The following is a 23,613-nucleotide window of genomic DNA, read 5'->3' on the forward strand; positions in this document are numbered from 1 at the left end:
GTCTTTTTTGTGTCAGGCATGATCGTTGGCCGGAAACCTTCTCGGTCTGCTGGAAGCAGTGAATCCAAACTTCACATTAAATACAAAACTTTTCATCCAGAACTCCTGAACAGCAGTTAGTGACAGAAGGTTATACTCAGTTTTGTTAAACAGAATAACCCTCATATCTTCTTAGATTCAAATTTAGAAATCATCTCCTGCTGCAACTTAGGTCACTGGTTAAATCTTTAATTAAATCTAAATCAAACCAGATTTACTTGCTCTTTGCTTTTTCCAGTGATCGCAGCCTTTAATTCTCTCTCTAAATATGACAAATCAAAAACATACACACTGATGTTTGATTAAATTAGTAGTGTCACATATGCACTATACTACATATCCACAGTTACTGTGACTGCCGTCAGTGTGAATGTAGCTGGATGCCGAACAGTATGTTAGATACTTGTTTAGTGTGTGCGTGTGTGTGTGTGAGTGTTTGAGTGTGTGCGTGTGCGTGTGTGAGTGTTTGAGTGTGTGCGTGTGTGTGAGTGTGTGTTTAGCCCTGTTCTCTTGACCTATGCTCTCCCTCCTGCCATCCCTAATTGTAGCCCACAGTGACTGGTTCTTTCATCTAAGGTCACAGGTTCACTTTTCTCTCTTTTCCTCCATCTCTGTCTTCTCAGTCACTTTCTCTCTCACTCTGTCTTTTTATGTCCGTTTTTTTTTTTTCATTTTAAACCAGTTTTCTTTTCCCATCGCTTGTTTTTTTATTTATCTCCTGTCTATTTTTTCTATTTCTCTGTTGTATCTCGTCTTCTTGTTGCTCTTCTGTCCCTGTTGTCTTTCTGTCTGTCCTACTCTCTGTGGTCTGTGATGGACTAGCAGTACTACTAATTGTTTTGAGCCCACCACCCCCTCCTCGTCCTCCTCCTCCTCCTCCTCATAGGTGGCCTTCAAAACATATCAGTCGTCGCAGTGCTGATGTCTTGTAATGTTGTAATGTCACCACCCCCTACCCACACAGGAGCCAGATGGGTAATTAATGAGCTTTCCTAAAATATCTAGGGCAAAGACTTTATTCTCTCGTTTTATCCTTATTGCAGACATCCCAATTTTTGTTTTAGTCTTTCTCCTTCTCTTTTAGTCTTTCCCACTGGTATTATTTTTAATGGAGAAGTGCGTGTGTGTGTCTGTGTGCCTTTGTGTCTATTCGCTTCAGGTCTTTTCCTCCATTAGCAGATGAGAACAGTAATTTCACACCGGCCTGGCCAGGCTAATTATCAGGATCCACACTAGGTTTGGGAAAAGTGTGTCTTTGTGTGACTGTGGACACACAAGCATGTGCTCCTGTGTGCATCTGTGTGTGTTTCTTTGCAAAAACTGTAAAGTAAAAATATGTGTGTGTTCAAGTACGTGGCACCTGTACACTTCTGCAGTCTTTTGAACATTTGTGCGTGTGTGTGTGTGGGTGAGAGTGTGCGTGCTTGTGGTACACGCTCGAGACTGCACACGCATGCCTTGGTGTTTTCCAGGTAAGAGAGTTCCCCTGCTCACTGACTCGTTGTGATTCCTATAATTGGGTCCTGTTTGATTTTTGCCGACCAGCACCCCAACCACCACCTCCTCCTCCCCCTTCTCCTCCATCGCTCTCTCTCCTCCTCTCGGGAGTGGAGGGGTCTCCCGCGTCTCTGCTGTTGTGACCTGTGGGTGTTGTCATCTTTTCCCATCTGCTGTCTGTCCTCTGATCCCAACTTGACTGCAATCATGCCCTCATTTTTTTCCCCTCTGTGTTCCCTCTCTCTTTCTTTCTTTCTTTTCTTTCTTTCTTTCATTTGTGTCACAGGTGGTCAAAACAAAGCCCTCTGGCTGAACCTTGACATTCCTAAAAGAGAGGAAAAAAGTTCTGACCGTACTGTATTTCATCCGAGTGATTATAAAAAATGTGTTTACTTGTCAGAGGCACATTTCTGTATAACAGGCTACTTGTCACCCAGCTGCTGGCTCTGATTACCAAACACTGGACAAGTTTAACGGTGAACTTTTAATTTGAAATAAATGCATCTGTTCTAACATCATCCTGTAATCATTTGATAATCTCACGACCATAATGAAAATATTCTAATTGCAGAGGATTTGAAGCCCCTGTATTAAAAAAAAAAAAAAAAAAGCTTTAAGCCACAGTTTTCTTCTCATGGATTCAGCCATTGAAAAAAGCTACCAGTAAAGGGCTGTCTTTGCTGCAAATAAAGAAAAAAATGTCTATTTTGAAAATGCAAATATGGCCTTATGCACTCTCCTTTTTGTCCACACTTTGTCCTTTACTCCCCTTCTCCTCCTCCTGTCCTCCCTCCTTTTCAACTTTCTCCCAGCAGTAATAGTTTTTCTCCAGGTCTCATTTTAATGTGCCTGCCGTCCCTTTCTTCTTCCAGCTCTCCCTTTTCTCTCTTCTTCCTCTTCCTTCAACCCCCCCTCCTTTTCTCTTGCTCTGTCTTTTCTTTTTGAAGAATGTGCCCCTAATGAAACTAAATAGTTTGGTGGGGAGTTTCTTTGGACTGTGTGTGTGTGCGCTTGTCCTGGAGTGTGTGGGTATGTGTCGTGGCTGAATTGGCTGGAGTGGAGATCAAAGGCAGTCTCTAAATTGAGTGTGTGTGTGTGTGTGTGTGTGTGTGTGTGTGTGTGTGTGTGTGTGTGTGTGTGTGTGTGTGTGTGTGTGTGTGTAATGAGCAAGAGAAAGACAGCTCTCTCAATTGCATCACAAGAGCTGATCAAGCAATCACAGAGGAAAGCTGTAAAACACACACACACACACACACTACCTCGGCTGAACACATGCACCTCTCTTACTCTCTCTTCTCTGCCTTCATCAAGTTATCACATGCCTCGTGTTCATGTTTGACCAAGTGGAAGTGTCAAATGTTTTTCACGTCCACCCTGTAGCTCTGGCCTCTCTCTCTCTCCCTGTGTGCCTTAAAGCCACTTTGCATGAATAAAATATGAAGGCTGAAGTCCTCAGTGGAGAGAATATTTAATGTTTATTGCATGTGAAATTACAGTAATCCCACTACTTTACTAAGCGCCTAAAGAATTTGTTTTAGCTTGAACGGGAGGTTTAATTACTCTATCTGTGTGTGTGTGCATTTGCGTGATAGGGTTCTCGCGTTTATTTCAAATTTACATTTGTTCACATTTGTATGCATGTGTGTGTGTGTGGACATGCATTTAACACCCATAATATTCTGCTTTCTTTAAGTGGTTTGAGCTTTTGTTAACGTGAGACTTTACATGTCTCTGATTTTGCTGCTAACTTGTCATGAAGAACTGCAAAGATTGGCAAACAGACAAATAAGTGATTAGTGGCAGCTTATTGATTAGTCTACTTCTAGTCACCGCTGTGGAGTAAAGTTCCTGCTTTCCTATTTTAGAGTGAACCCCTTCACACACACTGAACACCCCTTTTTTCTTACAAAGGATCTTGTGCAGTGACAGATTACCTGTGTTTTTCTGTCGCCCACCGTCACAGAGTCCAGCTCATGTTCTCTGTCTTTCTTTCTACCTCTTTTTTCACTCTCCCCCCCAGTAATTATCTTGTCTATTTAAAGGGCAAAACCTTCCCATCTTACTCGCCTGTCAGTGGCGAGCTCCTCTGACTTTTGTGCATGTGTACGTTGAGTGGTCTCCACTCTACCTGTTCTACCTGTCCTACTGTACAAGTGCCCTTTGTTAAGCATACACACACTTGACACACACACACACACTGCCAAGGACAACTGTTTATTCAAACTGTGAAACCACAGTCAAACAGAACTTCAAGTCAAACACACACAAATTTATTTGCTCAAAAAATATCAGCTTGATATTACACAGACTCACACAAACACCTTTGTTCTTGGAATTGGTGACACGTTCAGCACATCAGTATTTGGTTTGTTCTTACAAATACAAACAGTATTCTCAGTAAAATTCGCACCGTGAACTGTGTGCTGCTGCAGCTGTCTCAAAATAATTTAAGTTTTTCTTCATAGCATGGACCAATGCCGTGGATTAAAAAAAAAAGTGGAATATTTATATTTTAGCGAGTTTGCAGTTCCATTCCTTGATGGGCCTTTATTCAGATACACACAACTAAACAGGAAAATGCATACAAGTCATTACATAACACAAACCATGATGAAATAACACCACAGACCACAGAACACCTGAAAATGCGCACAGTCACACACACACACACACTGCATGCAAACACATAATGATAAAAAGAAATTACACATATATACTAAGGCTTGTTTTTACAACCACAGACCACAGCAACATGACACCTGCGCATGAAAAACACACACAGTGCAACATTGAAACGCACACACACAAATACGCACTCATTTCTAAACCTTCACACAAACACTCACGCGCACAACTCCCAGACCGATCCATTTGCACACAGACACACCCACATACGTGTAAACTCTGACACACAGGTATACAACCCGCACTTCCATACCGCTTCCACGCTGACATCTCACAGATTTATATTTATGTACATGTGATGCACGCACACACACACAGACACACACTCAGACGCGCACACACACACAGACCCCTATCATGGGCACGCACCCGTCGAATCATAATTAGGCCGTGTCCTGGTTCTTTGATAGCCATGTACAGTGGCTCTTCTTTAATTCTTTATCAAATGCATTGATCACTGTGGGCCTCGCACGCCCATTGATCCGCGCACTCTGTCTGGAGCCAGCCGATAAGCTCCCCTCTCTCTTTCTCTCTCTCTTTCTCTCTCTCTTACTCCCTTGCTTTCTCAACCCAAATTTGAGCAATAAGGAGAACTGAAATTAATGGATTTCTAAATTTGGTACGACATATTTTCAAATATGCGTATACGTTTTTTTATTTTTTTTTATTTAATTGCAGTACACAAATAATTGAAGCAATTGGAAGCCAATGTGATGTTGTTTAGACTTAAGACCACATTTCCCATAAACCCATTGCTTCCTGCCCCAAAGAAGATGTTGCTGTTTGTTCCGCCCCTCTTCTTACTGTCGGCCTTGTCTCCAAACCTGAACCTGGTGGCACATAGAGATCATAGAGACCAGCAGGGGCAGTGTTCATTTTACAGTAATTTTACATTGTTAATTGTAAAATGTTGTATGTATGAACAGAACCTCTCAGCCACATTTGCCTATTTAAAGATTCTTTCTAAATTTAGAGGTGATTAATCTTTTTGGCAACTGTTTTGGTGACCAGGACGTTAGTTTGGGATCTTTGTCTCTTAATTCTTTTTCATATATTAATACACCTCCTTGATGATGATCATATGACGTAGACATATGATGATCTGGTTTTAGAAAAGCCATTATATGTTTCAGTATGTTCTTGTATTACATTATTGTGAATATGCAGTGTACAGCCACATAAAGCGTGTACAGTATCTGTCAGCTGTGAGTTGGTTTTTTCTGGTAGGGTGGCTCTGAATGAACGTAGCAGCAGTTTAACCGCTGACTGAATTCTTCCTACATCTGCCTTGTGTCTGGATCATCATTCTGGTGTTTGAAACAATGCTTATGAGTTGTGATTGCACAGCTATGTGATTGGTTTTGTGCCTCTGTGTGTGTGTGTGTGTGTTTTGCAGCTCTTTAGCATGTGTGTGTGTGTGCCTGGACAAGATAGAGACCTAAAGCACCTCTTGACTGTGAATTAGCCTGTCATGACAAATGTCTGGAACTGCATGACTGGCTGCCAGACTGGCTGGCTATCTGGGAGGTTGGCAGACCCTTTTAGATAGTGATTGTGTGTTCATCCTCGTGTGTATGTGTGTGTGTGGCATCACTCGATGCCCACGCCAGGTCTCTGTACATGACCAGTGGTGCGTGCCCTCCCTCCCTCTTTCTCCTTGCCCAGAAAAGAGCAACCAAGGCGACAACCTGCTCCCCCTGCTCAAAAAGAGCTTCCAGAGCGGAGAGGGGTCCTCACCCCGACGCCAAGCCCACAGAGGAGCCCTCTGTCTCAGCCTCCCACTCAACCGTTTAGCCTCTCTTCCCCTGGAGGTTCCCAGCAGTCAGTGGAAGACACAGTACACAATTGTTCTTGCTGTCGCCATTTAAAAAGGAAAAGTCTCTTCTCCTCCCGAGTCTCCATTCTTGAAGCTGTGCTACCCACTGACCACCAGCTGACACGCTTTCATTCCTCCTTTTTTTTCCCACTTCTTTTTTCATCTTGGCTTTGATCATGTAACGGCGTGGCTCGTTGCGTTTGTGTGTTCTGCTGTTTAACAAAGTTGCGTCCCAGTGGCTTTTACATCCACTGGTTGTTAGTGTCCAAATAAAAGGGCTATGTGTGTGTTCATCATGGATACAAACTTTTTACCTTTCTGCAAAAATCTGCATTTTGAATCCAGTCGTTTGTGTGATTCGTGTAGGTCCCATCAGTTTTCAAAATTTAATGTCCTCTAGCCCGATAGGCCAGAGGACATTAGCAGTCATAATTTGGATGTAGCATTAGGTGTTGACGTTATTTCCATGGAGTCTGACGTTAGCTAGCAGACTTGTTATTTCAAATTACACTTGTTTAATGTTACTGACGTTAGGGTTCTGGGACTACTCATTTAACATTACTAACGATACCATTTTGCCAACGATTACAACATAAGCTGAGCTTCTCAGCCAAAGTGCCAACTTAACGTTAAAGTTTGCCTCTGATGGTTCCATTTTCTTTATGCTTAGATAATATTTTAGCAAGGCTGAAAATGACAGAAGCTGTTTTTCTTTTAGTTGTTGTAGTTGTTGTAGTTGTGAAATCAATTTTTAATTGACCAAAAAGCAGTTGCAATAGCTGTAAAGAGTAAAAGCCAATAGCGAGTGTGATCACTGACGCGAGCTTGATATCCACTAGGTGGCATTTCATCACCACTTTGTCAGCCAGTCTCCCCTATGACTGAAAAAAGTTCTGGTATATCGTGTTCCTACAGAACAGTGGGTTGTAATTGGGGTGTCAGTGTTGGTAACAGTTGGGCGACAAACATTTGATCTCTATAGGTCCGACAAAGAGCTGGAGTTTTAAAGTACCTAAAATAGTGTATGGAAATAATCTACCCTCTCGTATATCAGCATTATTTAGAACTTTGAAGGCCCTAAACACGAAACAGCAGCTGATTCACACAAGTTAAAATGAATAAACTTTGCTCTCCTGTTTGAGCTTATGTGTCAAAGTTTGTTTTGCATCTTGCAGGTTGTGTTAATGCTCACAGGATATTTTCTGTAGCTGTCTGATGAGCCTCTTGTTCATTTGCAAAGTGTATAAGAAGTTGTATTTATACAGTTGCATCATGAATATTTTTTTGTTTGATAATGAAAACCAAAACATTTGTTCCATCTGAAGTTCTCCTTCCAGTTCCTGAAACTGAATCTGCGATTCCTCAGCAAATCAGGTGTTAAGTTTACTTAACATTACATAAGTTTACATAAGTTTACTTTTCCGCAGACAGAGTCGATCCCAGATCATGTCACACACTGTCCTCGACACAATGAAAAGACTCTCCTCTCCTCTCCTTCCAAACACATTCTCATATTTTCTAATCTGTGGCTTTGTAGCTGACGGAGCTAGGCTTTGTAGCTGACGGAGCTAGGCTCAGATGCATTTTTCTATAATGTTAATCCTAGCCTCTGGATAGGTAAAGTCAGTTTCCTATTTCCTGTCCCCAAAATGGCTGACAACAATAATGCAGTGGGATGTTTTGGAGTGTGTTGTGGCCTGAGATGTATGTATACACACACACACACAGGTACACTTAAACCAGCAATATCCATATCTATAAAGGCGAAACTGGATATCAGAACCAGTCCATAGCCAGAAGGCGGTCAGTGACATTACTGTTTATCATATTACATTTATAAAAATGAAGAGAATCCTGCACATAAAACATAGTAAGACAAATGGAAGTGAGGTTGGAAAGAAAGAAAGAATTATTGGAAGAAAACAAAACATGTATAAACAAAGAAAGACAGAATTCCTTTTTTTGTCATGACGCACTGCTGCGATCCAGCATTCGACTCCATGATTAGTCCCACTCCTTGGTCAGCCATTAGAAACCCAAACAAACTGACTCCACACACCTCAGTACCAGTAAATGCTTAACACTGGTATCCATGCTAACCCATTTCAAGGTGGTCTCACTGTTGACACTGTGATCCATTGTGTCCCAAATGTCGTCTATGAGGTTGATCTAAAAGATATTTCAGGCATTTCCTGACCTCTGACTCTTCTCTCTCAACTTTAAAACGTGGTGATTGACAGTGTGCTAAGCAAAACCATCCTTATGCAATTTTTGAGTTATTTCTAAGCTTCCATTTATATTCATTCATTTTTCCTAAATGTGTTGTCAAATTGGTGTAGACGCTTTCCGAATTTACCTGCGTTTTGTATATTTGCACGTGTTTTCCTGAGCAGCAGTACATTGAACTCTCGGGGTCACCATAAATTCTGTCAGCCAACTGAAATTGAGCCTTGGAGCCCTCTCTGTCGAGCATGCTGCTGATAATCAAGTTGTGATGCTTGACCTTCCCCTTGAATGTCAGTCGGGTTTCTAAAATCTTGTTTCCAACAGTTGATAAAACATCTAAGATTTAATTGTTGTAGGGTGTCTCTTGTGTGTTTTTTTTTACCTGTGTACTTACTTTTGTCTTGTAAAGTACTTTGTAGTGTGGTTTGTGAAACGTTCTACACACGTGAAGTTTACTGTTTTACGGATACTTAGACAACATAATTCCCTGCTTTGTTGCCTGGAACAGTGCCGACTGAGACCAGGGAAAGAAGTGTTCTTATGCTCGGCACTTTGCTTTTCTACAAGCAGTGTCAACACCTGGTTCTCACTCATATCCTCACCCTTTATCTCTCTCTCTCTCTATATCTTTACCAGTTTCTCTCAAAGGTGTGTTCCCTTCCCCCTGTGGGCATCCCCTTGGGCCCTCACACACACACACACACACACACACACACACACACATACGCAGAGTGCATTAGGGTTGCTGTCATTTACAAAACAGCCCCATTGTCCCAGCCTAACAATGGCTACAAGCAAACAATTGACATGGAAATGGAGAGATGTAGCTCATTAGCGGGCGCCGCTTGTTTTGTTAATGGATAAATGGGCGGCTTCAGTAGGCCAGCCCTAAAACCCCTGCCTCAATATGGAGAAGCCTGATTAACAGAAAACCACAGGGAGTGAGAACAGTGACAGAGAAATGCAGCTTCTCTCTCCCTCAGGTCGTATGTGGTTGTGTATGTTTGGGAGAGGGGGGATGCAAGGTGGAGTTTTCAGAGTGTGTAAGTGTTTGTGCTCAGATTGTGTTACGTTAGGCGAGTTTGTGTTAGTTCGTGTGCCTCTTAACTTCAGTTGTTTTTGTTGCAGAGGCTTAAATCATTCAGGCAATATTCAAAACAATCATTTTTCACCCTGGCCTCATCCAGAATTGCCGACTGCCCCGACACCAGTCTTAGAAGTATCACAGCTCGACTGCCTGAATGCTGTTGAATTAGCGTGTGCTGTCATTACTTTGCCCCACTCTGAATTAATTAGTTCTTTCTCTCTGCTCCTGTATATTTTATTGTGTCCTCTCATTTTCTGGAAATCACACTGTGACAGTCTTGTAAAGACTTAATTTAAAAAAAAAAAAAACCTGTTTTGGATATTTGCGTATCTCCAGCTGGTTTACCTTATACACTTGTGGCCTGTACACTGAGTGTGTGCTTGTGTGTGCTTGGTGGGGTCGTTATCAGTTAAGTGTTTGTCAATTGACATCATCAAGGTTTTCCCGTTTGCTCTGTGAGTGTGTGTGTATGTGTGTGGGGTGGCCTGTGCTATCAGGAGGATCAGATTGGATCGCCCTGAAAATGGCATTTCTGCCATTACTCTGATGGTGACGGCTCAATACTGTATCTGTCCAGTGCCAAGAACAGTGTGTGTGTGTGTGTGTGCGTGTGTGTGTGTGTGTACACTCCTAACTCCATAATGCACTAAGATGTGTACATCCATTTTGATAACAAAACTTTTTATTTTGTATTTGTAGTAGTTGGTGTGTCTGTGAAGGCAGGTTGCTGTGTTGTGTGTTTGTGTATATGTGTGTGTAATAGTGTGTTCTCTATCTACAGTTTACATTTCTAAAATAGTCATAAAGTTATAAAATTAATTTCTATAATCAATAAATGCAATGCAATACAAACCTGTGTGTGGCTACTGTAAACAAGCATTCTGAGTTACATAACACATCGTCTTAGATTAGATTTTCTTCCTCATGATAGTATTTACCTGTGCCTGTGTAAGGGTGAGTGAAATTCTTTTGTTCATGTTTTTCTGAATATCTGTGTGTCTGTGTGTGTGTGATTGTGTGTGTGCAGGAGCGGGATGCAGAGCGGCGAAGACAGCTGAGAGAGCGAGCCAGGCAGCTGATAGCTGAGGCTCGATCCGGAGTCAAGATGTCTGACATGAGCCTGCTGGACATGTCCAGCACCGAGAGAGGGAAGGGCAGCAAGGCGAGCCCTGCTGGAGGTCAGTACAAACACACACACACATACACACACACAGTCAAAGTCAGCACCTGCAAACATAAACATTTAGCCTCTATGGACTCACAGCTTTTTCATTTACATTTTATTTATCCTCGTTAACATACTTTCAGAGTTTGTTAACTCATTAGCTGCAATACAAAAGAAAAGTCACGCTAGTATGCTTTTGACATACACTCACTTTCTTAATACACACATGCTACGACTCACATTTCCATTATGCTCTCAAAAGGGGGTTCTGTCTAATCCTCAGAGAAAAACAAAATGTCATTTGACAAAGGCCGCAGGTCTAAAAAGCACCACCCTCATATTCAGAACAGCAATTTACCCTGCGACTTCTCCCTTGTCTTGTTCGCCCAGTAATTGTTAATCAACGCAACACATTGTGCGGCCAAATTATGCTCAAAATACCAAACACTTCTAATAACGGCTTGCAGGGGTGGCAAATGCTGCCACGCACACTTCCCACTGCTTTCCATTTCCTTGAAATTGGGGCTATTATGATAATGGCTATTATTACACCTCTATTGTCATTTGTTTCAGATTCCTCCACATTATACCCCTCTTTTGGTTTGTACGGCTCAGGTAGTCCGGGTGCAGTGCTTGTAAATGGAAGCGGAGAGTGTAGACAGGTGAGGACAAAGAGTCTGAGAAGTAGAAAAGGCAGCGATAAAATGAGCAATGTAACTGAGAACAAGGAGAAGGAGAGGAAAAGGCTCTTGATATTATAAAAGTAAGGGTGATGGAGGATGACTGGTAGAATGAGGGTTACATAGAGAGAGAAACACTGAGACATGGCCTCTTGTTGTTAGGTGAGTCAGATATAAGTGAAAAGTAAGGATGAAAAAAAAAAAGAAAAATGCCTGTTTAAGTTTCATAAAGCACAAGGTGACCTCTTACAATATCTTCTATTGTTCAAGGTCCAAAACCCCAAAACACTCAGTTTAATGTCACATACAACAGAAAAAAGGGAGACAATCTTCACTGTTCCTGAAGCTGGAATCAGAGGATGTTTGGCATTTTTGCTTAAAAAATGACTCGTGAAAAAAAAAAAGCTAATTAGGGAAGAGCAAACAAATCTGAAACTAACGTCCTCAACAACAAGAACTGAGATCAGTGACTTGTTAGGCAGAATGACAGAAGAAAGACAGTGAGGCAGAGGGAGAGTAGCACTTGATTTATTTGCTCTTTCAGCTTTTCTGAATTGGACTAATTGTTGATCTCATTAAAAATGGAGTTGGAGGAAAGAACGGAACAAGGGAGCAGGAGGAGGAGGAGGTGAGGAGACGAGAGAAATGCTGTGGGCTGTGATACACAAGGCCTCCCGAGCAGAACGGCTAATCCTAGCCCCCACACTCCCTCTCTCTCTCCCTCTCTCCCTCTCTCCTCTGAACACCATTCACGGTCCTTTTAATGCAGCCCGGGCTGCCCCCTCCAAGTGTCTGCCCGCAAAGAAACTTTCCAAACTCCATCACCATGGCCTCCCATTAATTAGGCCCGAGCCAGCCACGCAGGAATGGCGCTTGCTAGCACGCTCCGCATCGCAGCTAGCAAATTAGGAAAAAGAAAAAAAAAAACCAGGAAATGCTGTTAGTTTGATTCTCTCTCCTTCCCTCTTTGTTCTCTGTCCCTCTCCCCACCAAGGAGTAAATAGCAGAGAAGGGAGCTTGCAATGTCAGACGCTGTTTACTGATTGTTTTGTTTTAATCCATGGTGGGTTATCCATGCAGCTAGAGCTGCTCAGGTCTTCATTTGAGTTTCTTCTAACATGTTTTTTTCTTCTGTCCCTAATGTAGAGACACTGTTCTATTAAGCCCCTCAGGAGACTTAATGGGGAAAAAAGTGCTTTCATGTTTTTGAGGTTTTTGTTTGCCCTACCTCTTTTATCTGGGAAAGGAAAGACTGGCAACAGATCTTTGAATGAGGGAAATTAAACAAAGGTCTCAGTTTCACTTTGTGCGTCAGATGCTTTTGCACCAGTACACATAAACCCACACAAATATACAGACACCAATCAATCAGTCCCTCCTTGTGACTCAGGTGTAGTCTGCTGCCTTTTCATACCATGAATTTGGTCAGATTCTAGCTTGGCTGGTTGTACTGTATCACTCACAGTTCTAAAAGTTGCCATGAGTGCACTAAATATAAAAGAGAACTTAAACTTGCAAACAGACAGGGTTACAGCTTTTGAGACGTTCAGGAATAAGATTATTGAATCGTATACCTTAACATGTATTCAGACTGTTAACACAAACTAACCAAGATTTTTTTTTCCCCTCTGCACTTTGTCGTCCTTTTGGCTTTTTATTCCTTTAACATCCGTCCTGGCTTTTCCTTACATCTTCATCTTTACTTTCTCGTCCTTTTATCCTCATTTTCATTTCTTTTCTCCCTGGCTCACTCCCGTCCATGTTTCCTTCCCATTCGTCTGTCCCTCTGTCCCACTCCGTACCCACAGATGTTCTGGACGGAATGAGAGGGCATCATGAGGATGATGGTGAAAGGGGTGAGGATGAGCGAGAGGGGAGGGCTGAGGAGGAGAAGCTTCGTTTTGGTGGTGGTGATGATGACTCTGTTGCTGCGTCCGCATCTGCGTCTGCACTGGTTACTAACCCACTGCCACTGGAGGCCGCGCTTCCAACCACTTCCAGCACCCAGGGGCCCCTGGAGCTTACTAACCCCAGCTCTGAGCTAACCTCTCTGGGTAAAATCAGTGGCTGAAGCTGCATGGTTCACTGTCATGTTTGCCTTTTCCTAACTAACCAATCCACCTGCCTGTGCCTTCTTTTACATATTTCCTATTCAGTGGTTTGTTTTCAATTATTCTTTCACATGTGCCCCAATCATTTACAGTTTCTCCAACTCCCTCATTCATTACTCATTCACTCGCTAATATACCCAAATGTGAATGTCCATGCACTGCCTCGTGGTCACATGACAGGACAGATGACAGTGTGATGAGACTAACAAGGCCTAGAAGGAATGCTGAAGATTTTTGTGATACTGACAGATCACACCCAGACTTTCTGGGGTTTTCATGCATGATGTTAATGTGATACCGCACTTTTTATCCTCTACCCAGTAAGTATACCTTCTCAGTTCATTTACTCAAGATCAGTCCTGTAGCTTGAACTGCCCTCATCAAAATTTGAACACGCTGGCAGTCTGATGTAAGCTTTACTCACCCACTTACTCACTATGTTACTCACTTACACCGTCTTCTGTCATTCAGTCCCTCACCTAGCTGCAGGTTGTCCATCTTACAGTGCATTTTCATGAATTATCATCCACTCACTCTCCCACTCACTGTTCTCTGCGTCCTGTTGGCTCTATGCTCACTGGTGTTTCACGCTGGAGGAACTAAAACAGTAAACCGTACATTAGTTCAGTGCAGCCATACTATTGTTGTTTTTTTTCCCTTTTTTCTCTCTTTAGAAACTTCTTTAAGTAGTAATTAATGAACTCTGAAAAGTGCTCCCCAGACAAAAATAAAATAATATCTTCAGGAAAGCATTTGCTCAAATCTTCAGAGGTAAACTAATTACTTTGTTTTGTATTTCATTTATTTTATTTTGCTTCCTCAATTTCCTGCCGATGTGAGATAGGTGAGAGTACAGTGAGGGACCAGAAGAAACAAACATGAAAACAGACAAATGCTTCCTCCAGCTTTGAAGTACAATATCTCTGCGCTATTTGTTTTTTTTTTTTTTTTCCTCCTCTCTCTCACCGTGTTCTTTTTTTGTTCTTTGTTGGTGGTAATTTTTATGTATTCTTGAAAGAAATGGATGGTGGCGATTGTACCACTAAAGTAGCTGATACCACACTTCACGACCCCCCCCCATACCACCCACCCACCCACACCAAAAAAAAAAATGCTCTGTTTTTGTCATAATTTTCCAGGAGCCCAGGTGATTCCACCCCACCTCCTCTACTCCCCTACTGTGTTTGGTTCATGTGTGTTTTTGCATGTGCTGTATATGTATATGAGTCTGTACGTGCGTTTCTTCATATCTTCCAAGTTCAAGAGAGTGTGTCTCTGTTTGGCATCTGTATGAATGCATCATGGGGTATGTGTGTGTGTGTGTGCATGTCACGGGGGGAGATGACACATGAAACGGTTGCCCTCCTGTTCTTTCATCTTCTTCAGTGCAGTGGTCTGGCCTGGCAGGGGAGCTGTGGTTACCAGTCCCTGGAAAATAAAGCTGTACAAAACTACTGGAAGGCAGAGAGAGAGAGAGGGACTGAGGAAGCAGTGAGGGAAGGAAGGAAAAGAGAAGGACATGGAAAAAAAACAAACACATTGTCCTTCATTTGTTTGGATTTAAAGTAAAGGATGAATTTGGGTTTGACAGATGGAGTAAGAAGGATCAGTTTGCAAGAGAATTGCAGTTAATTAATGCAAAAGGTGCTGAAAGCAGTAAAGGTTTTAATAAAAAGACGATTCTTTCAGTATTCATGTAAAAATATGTTGGCCCCTGAAACTGGAGCTTTCATTGGGAGATAGTTTCAGACTCAAAAAGAACAATAAATAAAATTAGTTTAAAAGGATTTTGTGCAGCAGGAGACCGAGAGAAATGTAGATTCTTTATCAGGTGTAAGTGGCCCTAGCTAACACACAATAATACAGTCTAATACAGTCTTACGTAACAGCCCTGCTAGAAATTCTACTGTCATGAAGGTTTTTCACCTTTTTTTCCTCAGTGGGGAAAAACGAAATATTCTAAACACTTGAGAAAGAGAGCGTGAGAGAACAAACACTTAGAAAAACGAGACCCTCTGTCCTTTTCTAACCCTCCATCTTGCCCTGTGGTTACCATGGTGATAGTCCCATCATTGTACACTCAGTGCCTCGATAGCTCTCTGCAGTACAAACAGGACTTAAGGCTGCTGAGTTTGTCCAGATCTCTATCTTCCATACATCGTCATCATATATATATATACAGTATATATGCTGTGTATCTCTTCACACGTGTGTGTGTGTCCGTGTGCATGCTCCTATGTGATGTTCAGTGCCTGTGTTAGATCCAAATGTCTGTGTTGTATACACTAGTTTATTTCAAACTTTTATATTTTGATGTATACACACACTGTTTGTACTCATTATCCTTTTCTGTCCCTCTCTCCAGGTACCAACAGTAAGCATGTGGACCTCAAGCTGAAGAAGCTGGTGGAGGTCAGCCCAAGAGGAGTCACCTCCCCTTCATCCCCATCCTCCACCTCCTCCTCATCCTCACCCACTGCCTCCTCCACCTCCCCGCTCAGCCCTGCAGAAGGACTGGAGGTACGCACATACTCACCTCAAAACACCCTCTGGCTATCTTTATTTTCTGTCTTTTTATTTCTTTTTTTCTCTACATCTCGTTTTCCTTTTATCTGTCTCCCTCTCTGTTTTTTTTTTTTCCTCTCTCTCCCCCCTTCTCTCCACGCCATCAGAGGGTCAGCTCGATCAATCAGGTCCGATTGACTCTGGTTGTCCGCTGGTTGACCCTGTGTACACATCAGTCAGCTAGACCACTTCATGTGAGACTATAGTTTATCCCTCTCGTGTCCATATGAGTCTGTCTAAAGCCATGACACACACACAGTGGCATCATAATGCTCTACATAACCTGTAGCCGTCCCCTCTATTGACTATGACCTTTTCAGACAGTTGCTCTGCGTCTGGATAGGTGGGGGGGTGGGGCTGTTGTGGCTGCATGCGTCTATATCTTCTGATGTGAATATTGAGCCAACAACGCAGTCGACCAGTCTTAACATCTGTTTAATTGATTTTGAATGTCAGGTGGAATAAAGTGTGTGTGTGTGTGTGTGTGCGCGTGCGTGTGGCTGTCAGTACAAGCAAAACCCTCTGTGCTTATGGCGACACAGGGTGTCTTTGATCATCAATTCACATAAACACCCTCTTGTGTTCAAAGCCTAAAAGGCTTAGTCCTTTATGGCCAGAAGAGCGTGTATGTGTGCGTGCGTTGCCACTTGACCCTCACCGAAGTAAATTCACCATTTGGTTGACACCAGACCAAACCTGAAACCCTTTACCTGGCAGTGTGTACATTCAGATTCTTGGTCAACCCAATATTTGACTTAATTAATGGTCCACAGTTAGATGTAAATGTGAATGTGATATATACTCAACACAAGTAACACAAATCAGTTATGTCTTAATGGGTGCACATGTAGATAAATGTGTCTGTGTATGTACAGATGTCAGTTTACTTCTTCTGTCCTTTCAAAAAAAAAGGTTAAACTGTCTTGTCCCAAGAGGATTGGACATCCCAAAAGTCCTTGAGGCGGGTGGAACGACCTGCAGGAACATCACACACACACACACACACACACACACTCGCACTCCTTCTCATTAGCAATTGTGTGTATGCGCAGCCTCGGTGGTGCACGATAAGGGCATGCGACGCTCAGCAGACTGCAACATTAGTCACGCAGCCCCCTGCATGCGCATTCACAGACTCACACACACCAAAAGCACTGAATCACCACTGCCACAGCTTACCACAGCGATGATAGCGGCGATAAGAGAAAAAGAGAGAGGCTGAAAGAAAGAGAGTAAGATGGGAGGAGGGAGGGAGGGGACAACCCAATATCTGCCTGTCCCAGAGCGTAGAAGAGAGACAGAGGGGCAGCCAAGTGGGCAGGTGTTCTCCGTGTGGGCGTAGGGGTGTGTGTGTGCGTGAGGGAGAGACTGAGAGAGAAAGACATTGTATGGTTAGTTGTTAAGAAGGTGCTGAAGGCCAGTGGAGCTGCTGTCTCTGGTCATCATCATTTTGGTGTGTTCATGTGTGGTGTTCATAAAAGTCTAGTCGTATGTGATGTGGCAGCAAGTTTAACCTTCAAGCAGCAGCTGTTTAACCTCCGGTTGTAGCTCAGTGAACAACTGGGATTCACAACAGTGAAACACTGAGTAATAATTGGACAGACAGCCTCAGTGTCCTAATCAGTCTCCTCAGGGATTTACTCTTTTGTTAAATAAACTGTTCCCTGCACATACTGCAAAGGCTGGCAGTTTTAAGCTGTCACTGAACTAAAAATATATAAATAAATAAAAAATCCTTCTCATGAAAATATGACAGAGACTGCAACAGTAATCCAATAAATCCTTTGACATCCAATTATCAGTGATCGTTACACTTTTCCTTTAAACAAACATGTTAAATATTTATAAAACCGGCCACTTGATGGATTCCTGTCCACAGGAACTTACAGTACAGTAAAAAAAACATCCATCTTAACAGATCTTTTAGCAAAGAACATTGTTCAAATATGCAGAAAAATGAGAAGGAAAGCAGAAGGCAGAAGTATTTGTTTAGAGAAATCTCACATAATTTTCCCATTTATATTAAACTGAGCAGCGGAGATTCAGTTGAGTTTTACTTAGGAAGGAAGTAAAAAGCATCTGATGCTTCTTAGCACTTCACCTGCCAGTGCTTTCTCCTTGTCCCTTTTTCCTGCAGTCAGGACTTTAAACTCTGTTCTTACCTATTGCCCTGATGCTGCCCCAAAGGCTGACATGCACACACACATATCCAAGCTCTGGCCTTATGTTTTAAAATGTTTAATTGGGCATTTTGTGCACAGCGCCTCATAAATAAATTTGCCTCCATTTGACTTGACGTGAGGTTTTAAGTGGCTGGTGGAAGCTGACAGACTAATAGACAAAACAAAGTGAGAACAGACTAATTGCTGACATTGTTTTTGAAAGTCAATAATCTGAAGCTAAACTAACAACTCCCCGTCTGCAGCTTGTTCCCCGCCCACACTGTCTCTATTAGTCGTCCTTGCTCTGCTTGACTATCTCCCTCTGTCTCAAGCAGTGGAACATGTTTGCCCTAATTGTCGACTTTATTACACGTTTCGCCGTCTTATTAGCGTTGCCACAACGTCAATCTTAGCCCGAGTCGGTTTCTTTTCCACTCGGCTTGGCATATTTGGAGGCCTGGTAATAAAACATTTCTGCATGCCGTTTTTTGATAGTGGGAGAAGCGAGCGTGTAGCTTTTTAACACATGTTCACTTTGAAAACAATAGCGTTTTTTTGCATTTTGCATAATCTGAATATATTTTCTGGCTCGGGGTTTTGTTGAAAGTCAAGTTAATTGCCTCCTTTTTGTCTCTCTCATGAGTGAGGGAGAGAATGACTGAGTGAGTGTGTGTGTGTCTGTGTGTGTGTGTGTGTGTGTGTCTGTGTGTGTGTTAGGAGAGGTGCTCACACAAACAACAATGTAGCTAACATATCAACTTCTACCAGACTTATCTCATGGCCTGTCGGCAGGTTTGCCTGCACACACGTGTTTACATGTGCACTAATGTTGCGTGTGCGTGTTTTTGGTCAGAGTAATCACAGAGCAGCTGTGAAATCCTGAAACGGCTGCTTAATAAAGGCTTGAGAGCAGATCTAAGTGGCTGGTAGAGGCTGACAGAATAATAGACGAGATGTGGAGAGGCGGCAGACTAATTGCTGACATTGTTTTTTTAGAGTCAATAATTTGAAGTTTAACCAGCTACTCCATCCTGTGTGTGTGTGTGTGTGTTTTCTTTTTTAAGTGTTTGGAGATGATCTGTGTGTGTGTGTGTGCCTCCTGAAGTTGAATTTATTTCTTTCGCACATTTCACGACAGAGTTGTACATTTAGGATTTGGCTCTTTCTGTGGTTGGAATAGCTTAAATGTTTCAAATAAAATTACAAGTGATCTTTGCTGAATGCACCGACATATTTTCTAGTAACGTGAAGTGTAAACAGATTAGTGCTTGTTGAGACTGAGTGCACTTTTTTGTGTGTCTGGCAGAATAACGCTGAGGAGTTGCGAGCGGAGCGTCTGCGCAGAGCAACAGAAAGGTTGCGTAGCCCGGTCGTCTTCAACAAAGACTCTGCAGTCCGGAAAACGCAGCTGAAGTCCTTCAGTCAGTATGTGGAGAGCAGACCAGGTGGGTCGCAATACAACACACACACACACACACAATGGGTACAGTATTTATCCAGGGAGGTATGTTTGCACACAGTAACACTTCACACCTGAGAGCAGGTAAGTGGCAGGGACGTGCACAGACATTTTGAGAGGCAGTGGCTCAGTTCTTCCCTTTGCCCAACAGTTAAACTCTCAATTGTTTGTTGCAACATGAGAATTTCCTCAGGTCTTTATACACATTTTAAGATTTCACAGCAAACACAGCAAAGACCAACCACAAGCTGCAGAATCAGTCAGCTGTGAGCACCTCAGGAAGAACAACGCACATCCATAAACAAAGAGAGACGTTTTATATGGAGAAATTAAAGTTTTTCATTGGTTCAGTCAAAGAAATGAAGGTTGACACTGACGTCACTGCTGAAGAGGAGCATAGCAAACTTTCTGAAAGATGTCTGCTTAAGAATATCAACAGCAGCAGCATAAGACACAGTAAATAAAAAAAAAGTAGAAATAAATGTATTAATGGTAAAATTTTATTTTGGACTTGAGGGGAGCTTCCGCCTCACTGACTCCACCACTAATATTGCATTCTGAACATGTTAAACAACATTTATATGCAAGGACAGATCATGGACAACTAGGTCTACTACATTCCTCAACTTCTGTCTGCATTTCGCTTTTAATTGCAAAAGAGTTTGCTTTCTTTGTGCTTACCATCTGTCCATCTACCCATCCTCCAGAGGTGAAGAGACAGAAGTCTGTTCCTGAGGATCTGAAGAGGGTGGAGGAGGACAGGGGTTCGCCGACAGAGGTTGATATTCGCAGACCATTTGAAGAGGAGGTTTGTCCTTTTTTTTCCCCACTAAATCACACTTCTGTTTGCAAAAAAGTTTAGTTAAAGCCTTATCCCACCTACAACAACTGGCAGGAGAAGCAGAAGAAAATTTAAAAATCTGTACTGTGAGAAAAATAGGAGTTAATGCTGTGATATCCTGGTTTGTGTTTGGTCTGCTTTGCCTGAAGGCTTAGCCTCATGAAGCTTGTGTAATGGACAGATGATCAAGTCTGAGGAAAAAAATGGCGAAATAAAAAATGGGAGTTGGGGGTCAGAAGCGAGGATGGGGGCTGTGTCTCTTAATGGGCTCCCTCTTGGTCTTTTTTATTTCCTATTAGTCAGCTCTCTTCCTGTCTCTCCTGTCTTGTCTTTGATAAATCTGTCAGTGAGCTCTTCCCTCTTAAATTTCCCTCCTCTTCACCTTGTCCACCTCTCATCCTCTCACACACTCACACTTTCCCCCTCTCTCTCTGCTGTCCTCTCTTCTCTGCACAGACATCTAAGTATTGATCTAACGGACTGCCATTTTAATTATAACAATGGTAGATATCAGCGCCTCTGCCATTTAGAGGTGTACATGTGTGTGTGTGTGTCTCTGCGAAGAAGTTGTGTGCCTGCCACTCTCCTCTCAGCTCTGTGTTTGAACTTGTGCGTACAAAGAGTGTGTCTATAAGCATGCTATTATTTCAATGAGCGCGCATACGAATGTGGGTGCCTCCGGAGACCATGGGGTGAATCTCTCTTCCCATGCAGCCCTTTCCTACCCTCGACCCTACACCCTCCACCCCAGTCCCATGCGCATACACACTCTCTCTCTCACACACACACACACACACACACACCCACCCTCCTCCTCCCAGTGCCTGGGCCCCAGGGTTAATGGGTGTTCAACCTTTCCATTATCCCGATCAGCCAAGAATTACCTGCTGAATGATGTTTGCATTAATATAATATATATGGTAATTTCCCTCCTCTTAATTACGGCTGGGCTGAGCGCGGCAAGGGGAGTGGGCTGATCATGTGTAAAATTGATTTGCCAAGGAAAAATATGGTGATAGAGCGAGAGCGCGCAAGGAGGAGGAGGAGGAGGAAGGAGTTGGGGGGGGGGCGGTTGGGGGGCTGCTGGGAATCAACGCACACATACACACACTTGCACAAATCACATGTGCACAGAGTCACACAGATGCACACACACACACGCACTGGAAAGAGTACAGGAAAAAGTGCTGGCCTGGGTGGAATGAAATAAAAAAAAAAAACTTTCTCTCTCTCCTGCTCACTAGTTCTCCTGCCCATTAAGAAAAATGAAGTGCATCAGCAATAAAATGGAGATATTTTTCGGATGCATCCTCAGTGGTGAATTTGAATAAACATTTTCCTCACTCAGAGGAGTTTCTCTGGAGAATAGCAAGTAGCCAGGAGACAGAGGTGAAGAGGGGTCAGGAATGGAGTGTGTATTAAGTGCTTATGGTTATAGAGTGCTGAGCGTGGGTATGTGTGTGCGTGTGTGTGTGTCCAAGTATGTGTAGTTGTGGTGTGGCTGATGTTTGTGTGTATGAGAAGTTGGACGACTGAAATGTGTGTGTGTGTGGGGTTAAGGAGATTTGAACATGAGGTTTAGTTTAAGGGACTGTGGAGACATTTAACCTGCAGACAGGTAAATACCACACGAAGGATGTGTCCACTACCAAAAATGTAAAGTTTAACATAAAATGACAAAGGAACCAGGAACATAAGTATTGATTCTGGATTGAGTATTGGAAGCTATAACTGAAAGACATAAGGTGAACGTGATGTTAGGGATATTATTTATTGATGAGTAATCCTTTGGAATAACTGTGTCAGTTCTCTGTGAGTTACTGTGATCAGACCCCCTGATGTAGGTATGGCACAGTATAAGCGTGTTTATTTTTTTTTATGTTAATCAATTATTGATAAGTAAAGTGACCAATGATTATTTAATTAATCTGCTTATTCGTAGAGCTTAGCTGTTCTTTTAAAATACAAATTATAAATAAAACTATGATACAGCTATAAAGTGGTTTTGAAGATATGAGAGATTCGGCTCAGTCAAAAGAAGAAACAGCAACAGTTAGTCACTGGCTGTTTGTATAATCTGTTGTGAAATGAAACTCTTTTCTGAGGAAATTCTCTTTTGTTTTATGTAGAGAAGATTTGTAGACACTGCTCAGACATTTTCACTCTCTTCCTCCCACAGCTTTATTTCTTCTCTCTTCATTTCTTTTTCGTTCTCATCGTTTCCTTTTTTTCCATCCCTTCCTCACCTTTTCGCTTCACTCCATCACTGTGTTTCTGTTCTCCCTCATTCTGCCTCGTCCCTCGATCCTTTTTTCTCTGCCTCTGTTTAATGCTATATCGCACTACTCTTCCTTTTCTCTCATAACCATTCTCTCTCTCTCTCTCTCTCTCTCACACTCACTCTCTCTCTGGTTGACAGAAGGCGTTCAAAGACACCAGTCAGTATGTGGTTGGGGAGCTGTCTGCGCTGGAGAGCGAGCAGAGGCACATAGACGCCCGAGCAGCTCGCGTGGAGAAGAGGCTGCGCTATCTCATGGACACAGGTACCCCAAGCCCAATTACACTGGAAAAACTGTTTTGGCAAATTGAGCGTACGCACGCACATACACACGCATGTACACTTGGGGAGTTTGTGTGTGTGTGTGTGTTTATGTGTGCGTTTGTGTGAGAGAGAATCTTTGAAGCCCCCCACACCCACCCTCCCTCCCTCTCGGTTGAATGTTGAGCGACGGAGCGCTGGGTGGATATGAAAGAAGGGGATGGGGGGGATGAGGGAGGAGGAGGAGGTGGAGAAAGGAGGGAAAGGGTGGGTGGGGAGGGAGAGAGAGGGGGTGTGTGTCTCGGGGATGGGAGAAGAAGGGAGACCTCTCTGGGCTGGGGTGATAAGGGAGCCCTTCATGGGGGAAACGATAACTGGGTGCGATAGCGGAGCCCAAGCCGAAGTCTCCGCTGCAGCCGTTTGCCAGCCGCGGCCCCAGCCAGCCAGCCAGCCTCCACACTATTGAACAGTGCGCTCAGCCATGCACAGCTACACACATACACACACATACACCCTCCTTCCCCTAGTACATATCTGGCCTTCATTGATATGCTGTATAAGGAAAGACGGGGGTGAGTTAAAGGGAGGAGAGAGGGAGAGGCAAAGAAATGTTTAAAAAAAAAAAAAAAAAAAAAACACGAGGCAACACAACATGAGCACTGACACTGTTCACAAATCCACGACAGACACACACAAATGCTTACACACCCGCGCATACAAAGTGCAATCTGGTTTGGCGTA

The 23,613-nt window shown here is 42.9% G+C and overlaps 1 protein-coding gene across 3 annotated transcripts in view; it reads left to right on the forward strand.

Moving 5' to 3' along the window:
• Positions 1-23,613, forward strand: part of ehbp1 (EH domain binding protein 1) — a 129,348-nt gene that overhangs the window by 73,003 nt on the left and 32,732 nt on the right. The window contains exons 16-21 of one of the 3 annotated variants that reach the window (XM_041049983.1): positions 10,378-10,528; positions 13,004-13,051; positions 15,672-15,826; positions 19,340-19,478; positions 20,200-20,300; positions 22,753-22,876. In XM_041049983.1, the coding sequence (XP_040905917.1) occupies positions 10,378-10,528; positions 13,004-13,051; positions 15,672-15,826; positions 19,340-19,478; positions 20,200-20,300; positions 22,753-22,876 (718 nt within the window). The remainder of the gene's footprint in view (positions 1-10,377; positions 10,529-13,003; positions 13,052-15,671; positions 15,827-19,339; positions 19,479-20,199; positions 20,301-22,752; positions 22,877-23,613) is intronic. The other 2 variants (XM_041049984.1, XM_041049985.1) reach the window with 2 other exon arrangements.

This window comes from Toxotes jaculatrix, chromosome 11, assembly GCF_017976425.1.
Source record: "Toxotes jaculatrix isolate fToxJac2 chromosome 11, fToxJac2.pri, whole genome shotgun sequence".
NCBI classification, from domain to species: Eukaryota; Metazoa; Chordata; class Actinopteri; family Toxotidae; genus Toxotes; species Toxotes jaculatrix.